Here is a 16,973-nt window from a genome sequence, read left to right on the forward strand (position 1 = left end):
ATGCAAATGTATGAACTCACCTCCACAGCTCTCTGACATTTAACTGAATTTTACACTCAGAATGTTTGATCAACAGTTTTTATTCCCAAGTTTGAGCCAAAGTGAAGATTTTTCCTTTTATCTTTCATTGAAGTCACAAAATTTGACTTTTAGTAGTTTGATAAATACAAGCCCTGATCTTGATCAAGATTGTTGACCGGTGAAGTGAAGATGATGAGAGCGCAGATGCTGAACAATACAGTCATGTATGTGCCGTAAAACCAAAACTATGCACAGTGGACATATCTTTAAAAGTCACATTTTGCTTTTGTAAAGTCTCCAGATTATACAAACTGCACAGTACACTTTATGAATCATTTCCTGTTAGTGAAAACAGAAAAGTCTCTGAGTGTGTAAGTATATGCAGAGTATAATCTTGTAGTTTTAATAGAAGGTGAATCTGACACACAGTTAACAGTTGGACAGTGCAGATAAGAAAGGGACATAAAGGGAACGCTTTGATTCTCCACAGAATTGAGGTTTGAAGTTTTGCCTCGGACGCTCTTCTGTTCCCATCATGACTGATGATCTGTGTGAAGCTGCAGAGGAAGAATTAAAACACAGGTGAGAACCCAACACCATGACTACAACTTCAACTTCAAACCTGATTAGATTTGACTGTAGCCATGAGAGAAAACAAGGTTAGACATGACTGTTTTATCTCTGCATCAGTTCATAAAACTGACAGTAAGGTGTGAAAGTATCAGAGCCAGGATGTGTGCTCACTGAAATGTGGTTTTAGTGGTTAATGTGTCAGTATATATTTAAACAGTTTAGGTGTAGAGGCAAATTTTCATCACAGCAGGAGCCTCTGCTCTTATTTCTATTTAATGTCATTCTGATATCTTGTCTTCAGTTTTTAGGAGAGCTTTTGTATCAGCTTTTAGTCTCATAAGTGTTTGTTTACCTGAAATTCATGTAGAGCTGAGTGTGCGGAGGTAAAAGTGTGTTTTTTTATGTATGAATATCAAATCTCTAAATCTTCATTAAGTATAGTTCTTAATATGCAAACAAATTGAATTAGATAAAAAATTCTGACGACTGAATGTTATGAAAGTTCTTTTACATTTTCATTTGATTTGTTGAAATGTGAAAACAAAAGTTGGACTATTACAGTTGTTGCAACTCATTTTTCATAACAATTCTCCTCACGTGTACTCAGTTTAAGTCTGATGTCATTTAATGTGTAAAACATAAGAGTTCATATTTGCAGAGTTTCATTCAGATGAAGGGTCAGTTTGTTTTCTGCTCTGCTGCATTGACTTCCTGCAGTAAAGTGAGGATCATTGCTGCAGCTGCTGATGATATGCAACACATCCTGTATGTGTTTTTGCGTGCATGTGTCAGTGTGCGTGTGTGTGTGTGTGTTTGTGCGCATGTATGAGAGCCTCACCCTCGCTCAAACTCCAACTCAGAGAGTAGTTCAGTACAGAGTAAAATACAGTGGAGACGCATCATAGAGTCAGTCTGATCTTTCTGCTTTGCATGCTGAGATTTTTGTTGTCTTCTTTTTCATGAGTTGAGATCTGAAACTCTGATTTTTAACCGACCGTAAACTCAGTTAAACAAGGACTTGGTGTGTTTTTATGTCCACAGAGATGTTTGCAGCCAGAACCAAAGCACTTGTGAAGAATCTGGGTGCTGAGAAGGATCTCATCAACAATGAAAATGTCAACCAGAAGATTGACGTGCTGACTCTGGTCAAAGTCAAAGAGAAAACCCTCTGGCCAATCGTCAAGTACACGATCATCGATTATACACTGCAGGACCTGCTGCAGGATTCAGACATCTCCCCAGGTGCGTATTCTGACACAAAACTATATGTAAACAGCAGTAAAAGTACCAAAAACACATTCTAAAAATACTTGATTACATATAGAAGTCTTGTATTTAAAATACAATGTAAAGTTTCACAGTAAAAGTACAAATGTATTATTCATATTTAATAAGATCATGTTTTTTATGTAAAATCTTACTCTTAACCGTAGCCCTCCCTTTAGTAAAATTTGTAAGATATTTTGTCAAAATTATAAGATTTTGGTCAAAATTATGAGATACGTATTAAAAATTATGAGATATTTAGTCAAATTTATGAGATACTTAGTCAAAATTATGAGATATTTAGTTAAATTATGAGATTTTGGTCAAAATTGTGAGATTTTGGTCAAAATTATGAGATACTTTGTTAAGATTATGAGCTGTTTAGTCAAAATTGTGACACACTTCATCAAAATTATTAAATAGTAATTAGTCGAGATATTAGTCAAAATTATGAGTGAAAATGATGTTATACTTAAAATGTCCCTGCAGACTGCACAGAGGAGGTTCTGATGGAGGATTTTCATAACCTGAAAGGCATCCGTATTGGAGGCCGTGCAGCAGCAGAAGTTGACGCTAAAGTTGAAGTGTCTGCAGGAATGGACGCTATAGATGGAGCGTCCCCCTTCAATCTGAAGAAAAAGACGGTGAACATTAAAAAACTGAGGGAGAGCTGCAAAGATAAGTACGTCTCTGTTTGTCTCTGAGTGTTCTCCAGTTTCTCTGCTTTGTTTCCACATGTGAAGATCTCTCCGTCAATTATTGGTGAGACTGAAAAGTCATCAAAGATCTCACATGACAATAACAAAATGCCTCAAGTCTGAAAAACTAAATTCTTTGGAATAATAATGGAGGAGATAAAATGGTTAAGATTTTATCTATTGCAAAGTGAATTATGTTTCACATCTTTATGTGCAGTTACTTATCCTTGGTAGTGCCTCAAGCACAGTGCAATAGGCAATGAATGAGGTACAATACGGCAGGAGGCACAGTAGTTTTTATGTTTGTTCTATGTTTCACTTTTGTTACCTTGGGTTGTGCAATACCTAATGGCTATGTGCAATATCTTATCTCCTCTAGCTGAATATAAACTGGTGTCAGAGTGCACCACTGAATTGTTTGGTTTGAATGACATTGATCATGTTGGTCATGTTGTTTACCGTTTGATTGCAGCACACAGACAGTTTTTATCCTTTTATTGTACTGTCATTTATGCTTGATTGCAGCTCCACCCAGCACTTTTGAAGTATCCCTCGGGACATAAAAGTTCATCTCATCTCATCTCGTCATCAAAACTTGACACACAATATCTATTTTTTGATCTATCTTTACTTCTCATACTGCAGTACAGTCTGGACAAGTACACTTTCCACCAAACCTTTCTTCAACAAAACATTTTGTCAACATTGAAACCTGCTAACTATTGCTCTCATTTGGTTCCTTCAGAGCAGATTTTTAAAAAGGCTTCAATCTTGGTTTTATAATCCTATTTTTAATATTGTGAGCACTTTATTAGGAACACTACACTAGCACTTGATAGGGTCCCTTTGCTCTCAAAACAGCCTCAATTCTTCGAGTCATTGGCTCCGTCAAACATTCCTTTGAGGTTCTGGTCCATGTTGACATGATTCACATCCTTTCTCCAGATTTGTCAGCTGCACATTCATGCTGCAAATCTCCTGTTCTACCGCATCCTAAAGGTGTTCTATTATCTAAATGTCAGTCTCTCCAGGAAATTGCGATTTTGTGATCGCAATAAGCAACACAAATTCAAGAAATCTGCAATATTTGTGAGAGCTTGCAATTTTGCTAAATTACCACAACTTTTCCGCATGAAATAGACAAATCAACAGACTGCTTGTGATTCAGACCAATTTCGGCATTTGGTGTTGTGGTAACTTACATCATTGCAGCGCATTTAAATGGAACTCAAGTGCAGTATTTCCTTTTTTATATAACTTTGAGTCCATGGTTCTCATGTTCAGAAATAAATTTTAAAAAATAGCACTTATATAGTTGTGTATGTTTTTTATCCAAGGAAGTAATTACATATGACTCTTCATTGGTAGATCGCATTATTTTCCTTTGCTTGCAATTTTACTGCAATAGGAGCACATAAAACATTGCAAATTGTATCGCAATTTTTGAGAAAAGCTGCAGCAAAATCAAACATTTTTGGCAGCAATAATCACAAAAAATCTCTACGAAATCCTGGAGGGACTGATATGTATGTCTGGGGACTGGAGAGGCCACTGAAGTACACTGAACTCACTGTCATAATGGAACCAGTTTGAGACGACTTTCGCTTTACGACATGGTGCTTTATCTTGTTATCAGCCATTAGCAAATGAATTGTGGCCATAAAGAGAGTCATATGGTCAGCAGCATAATCAGATAAGATGTGACATTCAAACCATGTTTGATTAGTATTTAAGGGCCCCAAGTGTGCCAAGAAAATGTTCCCCACACCATTACACCCACACCACCAGCCTGGACTATTGACACAAGACAGGTTGGGTCCATGGATCATGCTGTTGATCCTACCATCTGCTGCCTCAGCAGAAATGCAGATGCTTCAGACCAGGCTATGTTTTTCAGTCTTCAACTGTCCAGTGTTGCTGAGCCTGAGCCCACCGCAGCTTCAGATTTCTGTTCTTGGCTGATAGGAGCAGTTGTTGTAACCCGTCTGCCACAAGGTTTGACATGTTGTGCATTCTGAGATGTTTTTCTTTTCACCATAGTTGTTACCGTAGCCTTTCTGTCGGCTCCAGCCAGTCTGGTCAGTCTCCTCGGACCTCTCTCATCCACAAGGCGTTTCCCTCCACAGAACTGCTGCTCACTGATAAACTCTAGAGACTGTTGTGTGTGAAAATCCCAGGAGATCAGAAGTTTCAGAAATACTCAAATTGGCTGGTCAAAGTCACTGAGAGTACATATTTCCCTCATGCTGGTGTTTGATGTGAACACTAACTGAAGCTCCTGACCTGTATCTGCAGGAGTTTATACTTTGCTCTGCCACATGATCAGCTGATTTGGTAATTGCATGAATAAGCTGGCGAACAGGTGTTCCTGATAAAGTGCTCATTGAGTGTGTATATATATTTCATCTAATAACGTTTTATCTGGGGCAGGAAGTGTTATGTTGGAACTCAGAGGTCAGACTTCAGGTTGGCTGGTTGATGTCAGGGTTCACATCCTGAGTCCTACCAAGTGTTTGACTCATAAAATATTTTGGACACGTTTAAGACGAGATTTTGCTTTTGGTTAAATATTGAAAAAGTAAACATGTCCTGCTAATTTTAAATCAACGTTTCCAAACTTTAAAGTTATAATCCTTCAGATGTTCATGTTTTATGCTGTTTAATTTCAGCATGCCCAGAAGAAGGGTAACTCCACTACCACAGCTTTAAATGCAGATGACTGATCAGTGCTCGAGTGATATAGACATGAAAAGAGTTGCACAAGCTTCAGTTAAGGCAGAATAGAGCAGCACATCTTGGTGTTCAGTGAGAGGAAGTATAGACCAAATTCATACTGATCTTGATTTATGTAATCAAGTATGTGAAAGCACGTGTTTATGCTCTTAACATGGCCCTCGGAACAGTAGCTGTTGCCATGCTAACAACTAATGGGGATCCAAATAAACAATAAATAATAAATATGGTTGGCACTTTTTCATCTGTTCAATGTACCATATTTACATTCATTAATTACCTCTTTATATATTAATTATATAAAACATGTTAATCATACTGCTGTTGCCATAAGCAGATACTGTAGGAAACATTTTGCAACTAGATACTTTAATTAAATATTTGCCTGTTATGATGATAAAAAACAGCTATTATATGTATTTTCTGTTGTATAATAATATTATACAGTATATGCTGTAAATGTCCACTGACTCTTATTCAGAAATACAGCAGCTACCTGTGACCTAACAAAACAAGGACACAGTGTGATGTCAGCAACATGTTTCATCGCAGATTCTCACATATTCTTTAAATATTTCCACCTCTTCCTCCTCCTCTTCCTCCTCCTCCTCGTCCCACCCTTGTCCTCCTCCCATCTGTGTTCCCTGCAGGAAGATAAAGGATGGGATGTTGAAAATGCTGAAACTAAAGGAGAAGGAGAAGCTGACTTTTGTTTACCAGACGGTCTACAACACTGCTCCTGTCACGTTTTATGGCAAAGCCGTAAAGACTAACCACTTTGTGCCGGCAATGTGTCAAAAATTCAAGTGTTCGCTGCGGGTGAGTGTTTGTGTCTCTGAGAGAAAAACTAGAAAGAATAAAAACTACTGACAAAAGATATGAGCTACAAGTAACTTCTAACTGGCTGATGATTGGAATCAAAGTCTATTTCATGGAAGAACAATAAACTGACAAGAATGTTTTCACAATCAGAAGCCAGTCAAGATTCATGTTCAAGCAGAAAAACAACATGTAAAGTAAAGAGGATGGAAATTTTTTGACAAAAGAAAATAAAAACTGGTGATTCTCAACAAGCAAACAGTCAAGAACAACATGAAGACACCAGTCTTGTCCTCAGGTTCAAAAAAGAAAATCACCGGCGCCTTCACCATAGAAACGGTCGCTGAGGATCATGGGTAGGCTAATGTAGCCGCTTCCGCTATCGTACAAAACTGACAAAAATACTTGATTTCTAAACCAAAATTGCACGGTCTTTTGAATTTGGTTTTCTGGATTTTTGTTTGGAAACAAAAAAGGAATAGATCACATGATTTCATTTTTGGTTTAAAATGAAAAAATGAATTGGCTTGATGTCCACAGACCTGTTCGATATTCAGTCCAAAAGGGAATAACGATAAAACGAATCGGCAAAAAACAAAAACGGGCTGGGTTTGATTGGTTTTTCGTTATTTGATTCTGACACCAAAAACGTTTTTTTGTTTTGAAACAAATAACAGATTTACTGTTTTTTGGTTTTTGAATTACAAATGAATTATGAATGATCTGATGATACCTGGACCGTCTGGGCCCGTATTCATCAAACTTCTAAGAATTACACTTAAGATTACCTTAAAGAACCAGCTGAGGATTAAAAAAGTTATTTGTATTATTCATTGTGAACAATAATTTTATTTTCTACATTTTTGAAATTTTCAAAACATGTCTCAGAAAGTATGTGCTCACTTCTGTCTCTGTATCATAGTCATCTAGGACAACAGTTCCCAACCATTTGGGCTTGTGATCCTTTATTAAAGTTAAGCTAAGTCTCCCTGGGACCCTTCGTCACAAGCTGTATTGTCTATCACTTGTGAAAAGTTAAACTGCTGCACTGATTTTCATCCTTTCATCCAAAATCTTTCCATCATGAGTTTGATGAGAAGTGAAATGATGAATCTGTTGAGGATTATTTTGAAGTAAACCTCCAAACTCTCCAAGTAAATGGACTTTGCTCTAAAAAAAATCTCTTTACTTGATCAAAGTGTATGAAAGCTGAGAGGATTTGAGTTTTAGTTCACTTCATGCGTCTTGGATCAGATAGCTATCAGATCTCAAAAAAGCTGAGTGTAAATGTATCCAGGGATCATTCTATTGATTTGCTACATTTTTTTCTTCATGTTTGGATCCAAACCAGCAATGAATTGATCAACTAACAAGTATTGTGTGTGTATCCAAAGCCTGACATATCGTATTCCTCTGTGCCGTAGACCCACGTTAGTTTGTTTAGAAATGGCGCCAAAGAATAATAACAGCAATCACAGTTTCAGTCTCTGAAAAGTATTTCCATGTCAGGAAGAAAAATTAAGAAAATCACCAGAATTATCCTTTAAATCTCATGTGGATTTTATCCTGATACGAGACACCTGAAATGTGTGAGTGTAAACGTGTCTCACTGATCCTGCTGTGTTTGTTCCTTCAGTTGAAGAAGAAGGAGGAGATACGCTTCACTATTCCCAAAGATGTCACCATCGCTTACAGCCTGATGGAGCTCACCACCGAGGACAAGAATCTGGGTGAGACACAACTCTCTCTGTTACTGCGTCTCTACTCACCCACATAACTCATGTTAGTGCTGCTGTAAATCACATCTGCACAGTTTGAACACGTTCTTTTAAAGAAAAGACAGAAGCTATCTCTTTTTGTTTACCCCCACCTATTTATCAGTAATAATTAGTCTATAAAGAGTAAATACATGTTTTTAACTCTTTATTATGTATTAAAAATCAGTCTATAAAGAGATAATAAATGGTTTATAATTCACTATGATGTAGCTGTCGGCAGATATAAGTGTTTATTAATGTAATAGTCAACAATCATAACACCTCCTGTTGACACCCTGAAGTATTTCCCACCGTATGAACAGATAATGACAATATAATAAAACACAGCTGTCATAATATAAAATAGGTCTTCCTAGGAGAAGTTATAAAATACTGGACTAAATAAACACCTAAAATGTCCTTATATCTGCTTATAACTACATTATAGTGAGTTGTAAACCATTATAACTCACTACTCATCTGTACCTAAAAGCTACAGACAAGTTCTTTCTCTGTGAAGATATCCTTAATTCACTACATGATCCGGCGAAACATCATCGGCTGTAATAACTCAGTCATCATTATTAAATGTCAGAAAGATGACTGATGACTTAGTTTGTAGTACTCATATGGAAACTGATTTAATAAATAATTAATTTCAATTCAATTCAATTTTATTTCTATAGTGCCAAATCACAACAAAAGTCATCTCAGGGCACTTTTCACATAGAGCAGGTCAAGACAATACTCTTTAATTTACAGACCCAACAATTCCCCCATGAGCAGCACTTGGTGACAGTGGTGAGGAAAAACTCCCCTTTAATAGGAGACACAGAGAAGTAGGAACAACAAAAACAACAACAACAACAACAACAACAACAATAGATACATGACTAGCAACAACAAACAGCAGCAATGGCAGGAGAAGAACATCCCCACTGCCACAGGCCAAAGCCTGGTCCCTGGGGTTTCCTGTGGATGGGAAAGCACAAAGACCTCTAGGGAAGAAGTCAAGTTAGTAACATGCAGTAATGGTATACAAATACATACAGATGGAGAGGAGGAGGGGGAGCGAGGAGCTCAGTGCATCATGGGAAGTCTCCCCAGCAGTCTAGGCCTATAGCAGCATAACTAAGGGCTGATCCAGCCTGGTGGGAAGTCCCCCAGCAGTCTAGGCCTATAGCAGCATAACTAAGGGCTGATCCAGCCTGGTGGGAAGTCCCCCAGCAGTCTAGGCCTATAGCAGCATAACTAAGGGCCGATCCAGCCTGGCAAACCCTAACTATAAGCTTTATCAAAAAGGAAAGTTTTAAGCCTACTCTTAAACATAGAGAGGGTGTCTGCCCCCCGGACCTAATCTGGAAGATGGTTCCACAGGAGAGGAGCCTGATAGCTGAAGGCTCTGCCTCCCATTCTGGTTTTGGAGACTGTAGGAACCACCAGTAAGCCTGCATTCTGGGAGCACAGTGTTCTAGTGGAGTAATATGGTACTCTGAGCTTTTTAAGATGTGATGGTTCCTGACCATTAAGGGCTTTGTAGGTGAGGAGAAGGATTTTAAATTCAGCACAATAAATGATAAAAAATGAAAGGAACATTAACATGAAATAAAATGAGGCCTCCAATGTTCAATTAAAAGGAAATTAATTACACAAATTAATAAAAAATAACTGTATAAATGAGCATTTGATGGACATTCTACAAATTTGAGCACAATAATCTCTCAATCAGTAAAACTGGCAGACAACCAATGTTATTTATTTATTTTTCATCTCCACCTCGTCACATCACTCACAGTTGTCTCTAAAAACATGTTTATAGGTGTGAAGACAGGTGAGATGAGCACATTCTGCCTTCGAAAATATAAGATTCTTTTGTTTCTGTGTGTTTATACGTCTGGTGTTTGAATCCAGATAGACATCACAGGTTAATATAACAGCAGGTGGAGACGGAGTCATAACTTCATAACTTCTTCTTCCCTTTTGTTCAGGAATTCCACCTCAGTTCATCACAATGGACCGTTACAACAAAGGTCTGTTTTTAGCTTTCTATCAACTTTTAAACGTATTTTTACTGAGAAATCAGAAGTTCAGTTCTGTTGTTTACTGCTCATCTCTGTCTTCACTGTCATACTGATGCTGCTGTTGTTGACTCCATCTTATATCCAATAACTTATAAACTGACACCATGGAAACCTCGGCAGGATGGTTGAAGGTCAGCTCAGACGGAGACGAGACGCTGCAACAACTGACGGAAGGTCAGTTTGAGTCTTAAATGTCTTCACAGTGTAACTCTATTTAAATCATATTCGATGCCTGAGTTTCTGAGACTGCTACATCATCAACAAGATCAGTCATCACCTGAAAAACCTGTCGTTCATCATTGATTTTGTGGTGGTTTTTCTCAAAAATTGCCATAAAATTTGTGATATTTCATGTGCTCTCTTTGCAGTAAAATTGCAAGAATGTGGAAAAGCAAAGGAAAATAGTCATTTTTAAAAAACTGCTACCAATGAAGACTCATATCTAATCACTTCCTGCACACTACCATGACACAAAATGCCACAATTGGTCCAAATCACAAGCAGTCTGTTGATTTGCCCATTTCATGTGGAAAAGTTGCGGTAATTCAGCAAAACTGCAAGCTCTCGCAAATCACAAACATTGTGGCGATTTCTTGACTTTGTGTTAATTATTGTGATCGCAAAATAACAATTTCATGGAGTGACTGGCAGAATATTGTTATTATTATTATTATTATTATTATTATTATTATTATTATTATTATTATTATTATTATTATCATCATCAGTGCAATGCAGGAAGTTATGGAAGGACATTGCGTTCACCAAAGAAAAATAAATTGGAGACCTTATCTCATAGTCATATTTAAGTATCTTATAATTATTAATAATTATAATTATGAGACAGTTTTCTCATAATTATGAGATCCTCAATTTGTTATTATGAGAAAAGTTTGAGGTTGTTATCAATCATCATTTGAGAAGACAGAAGCATAATGACACTACCTGCTGCTGTGTTTCCTGCAGGCATATTTCAGAAAGCAGCTCTTCTGCAGCCGCTGGAAGAACTTCATGAGTCGAGACGTCGTGATCTGCTGAAAACACTCAGTGAGCTTCTGCATGACAGAGATGCTCTCTCTCTGCTGGTGGAAACAGTAAGACCAATGTTCTCAACAGTCAGGGTGAAACCTGTGTGAAGCTCTGTGTGGTCCTCCAGAGGTTTCTGAAGGGAACATTTAACACTTACTAGAGACATGATATATGTTTGTGATCTTTAAAAATGAATAAATAGCACATATGGTCACGTCAGTACTGCATTAAGACAGACTTGAAACAACCGTAACCTGTCCTTTAAGGTTTGACTTCAACTTTATCACTGACTGGAGACTGGAGAAAGTTGTAGTTCAGGATGAAAGCAGCAGCCAGTCAGCAGACACATCTCTTCTTCTGTTTCCTCTCTTCAGTTGGATCAGAGCAGTAAAGGAGTGTTTGAGCGTCCAGAGTCTCCAGCTGTCTCTTCATTCATGGATCTTCTTGATGTTTCTGAAGTCTCCAATTCTCAGAAGAATGCTGCTCACCTGCTAGTCAGCGCCATGGATGGTATGGACCAACACACACTACAAACTGATTTGACAGAATCTACAGCACATGATGGATAAAATTAAAGATTTTTCTCTGCTATATTTTCTCCCCAGGTCTACCAGATGATGCTGCAGCTCTTCTGGCTACCTGCGATTCTAAAACACTGAGAGTCCTGCAGCAGCTGGTTGGTTTATTCCCTCACCAACATCTACATGCCAGTCCCTCCAGGATTTCAGTTTAAAATGTTTAATTTTGCAATGGCTGTTCTCAAACAATTGCGATAAGATTTGCAATTTTTTATTGCATTGTATTTTTGCTGTAAAATTGCAGGGATTTGGAAAAATTGCAAGCAAAGGAAAATATGATTTTAAAAAAACCTACTACCAATGAAAAGTGGTAGGTATGCATCATAGAACTACTACGTTTCAGTGCTAATTTTTAAATAATCCATTTATAAGCCTTTTTTAAATAAACTTTCACCTCAACAATAGCGCCACATAAAATCCTACAAATCCATTAATGTAAAAAATATAGTTTCATTTCCAAAGTGCCCATTTTTATGTATGAGGTAGATTAGATCCATATTTGCTGTCTGAACAACATCAGCTTGTGTTCTTCTGACTAATTGAATCAAACTTCCTTTGGGAACATTTGGGAAATGTTTTGCTCGGTCTACGGCATCATTTTTGTAGGTAGGTGAGATTTGTCCATCTTTCACCTGAATCCTTGCTGAATGTGCTGCGATGATGTAAGTTACCACCACACCAAATGCCACAACTGGTCAAAATCACAAGCGAATCCCAAGTGATTTGGCCATTTCATGCGGAAAAGTTGAGGTTATTTCATGAAATTGCAAGCTCTCGAAAATATTGTGGAGATTTCTTGAATTTGTGTTAATTATTGTGTTCGCAAAATCACAATTTCCTGGAAGGACTGGCATACTCTAAATGTTGCTATTATAGTATTGATCTCATCACAGCAACATTCAAGAACATCTTTCTCTGTCTGTCTGTGTCTTGTCTTGTTGTCCAGGTGAACGGTCTGGAGGAGAACGCTCAGGTCAAACTCCCAGAGTCTCTGCCCGTCTCCCTGCAGGAAGAAGGAGAGCTCCGCTGGGTGGCCGAGCTCCTCTGTTTGACCGATCAGACGCTGACAGAGCTGAGAGCTCAGTGGGACACACCAGATTTCTCACCAGAAGTGCTGCTGGAGCTTCTGTGTCTCGTTGTGCAGGGACTCAGCTTGATGCAGCCCGAAACACACTCATAATGTAGTCAGCTCTTCATTTATTATAGAGTCAATTATATATTAAGGACCAGTTTCACCATTTTTCCATTGTGTCTTAACACAACAGTCAGGTGCCAATGTGAACAGTGAAAGAGGTTTTCCAGGCTGTAATCATTCCTCCTCTTCATACTGGCTATTAAAAGATCCCCTTCATAATCCACAGTGTGTCCATACAGTCATTTTGTGCAAAAATGCATTTAAAAGTTTATCTGAAGCTTATATTAGGCTTCGCACCTGTCCTCCCAAGAAAAAGGACAGTATAGGTTGTAAATTCGTGCGCCAAAAATGTTACATTTGAATGACAGATGCCATCTAGATGCCCTAGTTCCCAGGGAAGTGTCGCAGTTTAGATGACATAGGTGACTTTCTTAGTAGAAGGAGGTGGGTTGGGTGGATAGCTAGATAATTAGTTTTAAGGGAAATAACGGACACGTTTCAACCATGAGTGTCATGTTTAAGGAAGTATTAACCACGTTTCAAGTGATCATTTTAACCCCGACCATGATCTTTCCCTAATCCTAACCAAGTGGTTTTTGTGCCTAAACCGAACCAGACCTTAACCACAGCGTTGTCACATCAGAAAACATTATTATTTTTTAATAGTGAGTTTTTAATGGTTTTGGAAAGCAGCATATTAAACTCCTGTTTTGGAAAGTGGCACATGATGCTCCAATAGGTTGTTCTGAAAACAATCCAATGGGTTATTTTGGAGTGCAGGTACAACTTTAATTTGGAGGACTTGTTGGAGGCTTTGGCAGTCTGAGTTAGTCATATCAAGTGGATATCAGTCTTTTTAGCATCAAATTTCATCTTTTTGTTTCCTTGGACAGTGTTTCCCTGTTGAGCTGCAGGTGGAAGTATAGTAACAAAAAGAGGAACTTTGGCACTAAAAAGACTGTAACGTTGAAAGATATCTACTGGGTTTGACTCAGTTGGATGAATCATAGCTTCATATTAGCTTCAGATAAACTTTTAAAGTTGCAATGCACAACATTCAGCCACTGCATGTGACACTGTAGCACCAACATTTTAGACCAAAACAAATGTGTGTGTTGTTTACTCAGAAAGAAAAAGAAAGCGGTCCTTGAACAGACTCATCAAACTCTGATCAAACTGTCAAACTAGGCAGTGCTGATCAAATATGGTTCAAGATTCTGTAACTGCATTGCTTATTTCTTGCCTAAAATCCTTTCAGAAACATATTTTAGTATACCTGCCTTCTTGGAAACTGACATAGAGAACACAGAGGGACTCACATGCAGTAACATGCACACATGGCCGAACGGACCACCAAAACAAAGAACAGAGAGGCTCAGATTACAACACACACACACACACAGAAGGAGTGTGACTTCATTCGCTGTTCAGGTCGCCATTACTCCACTATGTCCTTACAAAGCAAATAGTTGTTTGCTGACATCCAGTGAGGCTGAATTTTATTTATTGCACCTTTACATACATTTTTGCACAGAATGAGGACTGTGGATTTTGAATCCCATCGCCTACATTGTAAGTGCATTATGAAGGGATCTTCTAATGGTCAGTGTGAACAAGAGGAATGATTACAGCAAGAAAAACATGTTAAAGTGTTCATTAGAGCTCCTGATTGTTTAAGTCAAGTTAAGGTTATTTAGAAAGCACATTTCATAGACTCAGTGTGCCTCATGATAAAAAGCAAAAAACATAGGCAAATGATAGATGATAAAAACATATAAGACATATAAGATAAGGTATTACAATAAAAAGGGAATAATAATAATAATGATTCTAAATAAAAGTTTTACCTGTTAACCTCATACTTTAAACCTAACTAAAAGCTTTGAAAAATTTGTTTTTAGTCTGCTTTTAAGAGATGATCTTTGCTTGCTTTGCTTGATGATCTAAGGGATCTGTCCAGCGTTTGCTCGGTGAGCATGTCAGCAACGTAGGATGGAGCTAAGCCAATCATAGATTTAAAAACAATGAGAAGTGGAGCCAGTGGAGAAGATAAAATAAGAGTGATATGTTCAGACCTTTTGGTTTTAGTTAATACTGTGGCTGCAGCATTCTGAATGAGCTGGAGTTTATTTAACACCTGCTTTGTCAGTCCAGCAAAAAAGTGCATTACAGTAATGTAGTCTATTAGAAATAAATGCATGAAGCAACTTTTCAGAGTCTGACTGTGAAAGGAAGCATCTAACTTGATGATTAAAAGGCAGTCTTGGAGATATTAGATATGTGCTTCTGGAAGTTAAGATCAGCATCCAAAGTCACATGAACACACAAGGGAAACACAGAGTAACAGAAAACCAAAACCCAGAAAAGACAATACTCTGAATCACAACCCAGCATAAATCAAACCGTCCCAGAATTATATAAACTTAAGCATATAACACTACAAGCTAATTAATAATGCAGTCCTCTAAACCCACCACCCAAATAATAACAAGCAAAACCATATGACCATATGACCTTCTTACCTGCCCTATATCAGTCTCGTCAGCCCTGCCCTGCTCCCAGTGTCTTCCCAGCCTATCAGCTCCCAGCCTGCCCCTGTGTCTTGTCATCTGTTCCTCATTGTCTGATTAGTTTAGTTTGTATTTAAGGTCTGGTTTTCAGTTGAGTCTCGTTGGATCATTGGTTCTGTTTTGTTCTTGTTCTGCATTCTGGTTTGTTCTGGTCAGCCAGCTTTGTGTTTTTGCCTGCGACTATTCATTAAAAAAGTGTCTTCAGCATTGCTTGACCTGCTATCCTGCATTTGGGTCCATTTCCTGCTACAAGCCATGACACTAAGTATAAAGACTATGTGCGGGTTTTTACAGATGGATCAAAGAATCCGGTAACAGGAAACACAGGTGCTGCAGATGTAGTTCCTGGTTAAAAGGTGAGATATCTAGATGGGCTTCTAATTTCTTAAGTGTATATACTGTTGAACTATACGCCATCTTGATGGCTTTAGAATGGGTTGAACAAAACAAATCATATAAAGTCCTTGTACGCAAACATTCACAAGAATAAGGAAACAGGTAGGTGAGGTCATATTCATTTGGGTTCCCGTACATACAGGCATTATAGGGAATGAAAGAGTCGACAAACCAAACAAACAAGCTGTTAAAAGAGAAAACATACACAAATATTAGTCTCTCAAAATCAGAAGGAAAGGGTATTGTATGCAAAGAAATTCAACAGTGGCAGCCGCACTGGAATCAGGACAAGAGGAAGAAATTTATATTCCATTCAAAATAGAGTTGGTATTGTGAGAAGTAGGGAAGGAAGTCTTAAATTACATCCACGTTTCCCTCACTTGCATCTTTTCCTTGCGTCTTAGTCCCTCCCACCGTGGATGCGAGGAGAGACGCAAGGAAACCAAGCGAGGAGAGAGGAAACGAGGAAATTTGTTTTAAGAGACATGAGACGTCCTCTCCTCTGAAGCGTCATGTGAAGCGACGTCTGTTTCTGATGACGGCGACAGCTGATCACAGCTGGATCAGCTGTCAGTCGGCTTTAACAGCTGTAGAAACTTGTGATGGAGTTTGTGTCTGCACACATGTGCACTGTGTTAATACTAATAAAGGTGCACAGTTATCACCGCTAGAGCAGCTGTTTCCTCTCTGCAGCCTGTTACCTGTTTAACAAACACCTAAATAACAACCTGCATTCTGCATTTATACTGTGTCCTGCTCAGACGCACAGGAACCATTTCTACTCGCGGAATGCGTTTATACTATTTATTGATTATTTGTATCTGTATTTTTTGATAATCCTGATAGTGAATTCATTATTCAATTACCCAGAATATGATAATTTCTTCTGAACACTGGAAAATATGTATTTGGCTAAATGTTTCAGGGCAAATGGAAATGATATAACAATATATATCAAACCCGACGCTCAGGAATTTTCAGCCTCACATGTGACTGAATGGAAATGACGATAAATGATGTAAAATATAAATGTGTTTAACTGTTATTATGGATAAAATTAAAGTCAGGAAGAGTCTGTCTGTCGGCAGGAAACTGTTTAATGGAGGAAATAATAGATCATGAAAAGAAAAATCTTTCTAATACATGAAGAAAGTTGTTAATGGTTCTTTTGTTGATCAGACCGACAATTAATAGATTTTAACTATATGATGATATAATCTGTCTCCACTTCGGTATGAAACTGCAGTGATGTATCAGATCAGTCAGAACAGCTGCAGCGTCCAATCAATAACTGATATCCAATAAGGGGGCGTGTCG

The 16,973-nt window shown here is 38.0% G+C and overlaps 1 protein-coding gene across 2 annotated transcripts; it reads left to right on the plus strand.

The window, feature by feature from the left end:
- The first annotated feature begins 1,371 nt into the window (after positions 1-1,371).
- On the plus strand, positions 1,372-16,743 carry LOC137170825 (gasdermin-E-like). 2 transcript variants are annotated; one of them, XM_067574418.1, is made up of 11 exons: positions 1,372-1,500; positions 1,636-1,836; positions 2,350-2,542; positions 5,942-6,110; positions 7,747-7,840; positions 9,856-9,897; positions 10,069-10,122; positions 10,915-11,042; positions 11,352-11,487; positions 11,583-11,653; positions 12,502-16,743. In XM_067574418.1, exons 2-11 carry the CDS (start codon positions 1,638-1,640, stop codon positions 12,733-12,735), a joined length of 1,320 nt encoding a protein of 439 aa, XP_067430519.1. In that variant the 5' UTR covers positions 1,372-1,500; positions 1,636-1,637; the 3' UTR covers positions 12,736-16,743. The 2 variants fall into 2 exon arrangements, with proteins under 2 accessions (XP_067430519.1, XP_067430518.1); XM_067574417.1 differs by having other exon boundaries at positions 1,434-1,836.
- The last annotated feature ends 230 nt before the right edge of the window (positions 16,744-16,973 follow it).

This window comes from Thunnus thynnus, chromosome 19 (assembly GCF_963924715.1).
Source record: "Thunnus thynnus chromosome 19, fThuThy2.1, whole genome shotgun sequence".
Classification (NCBI taxonomy): Eukaryota; Metazoa; Chordata; class Actinopteri; order Scombriformes; family Scombridae; genus Thunnus; species Thunnus thynnus.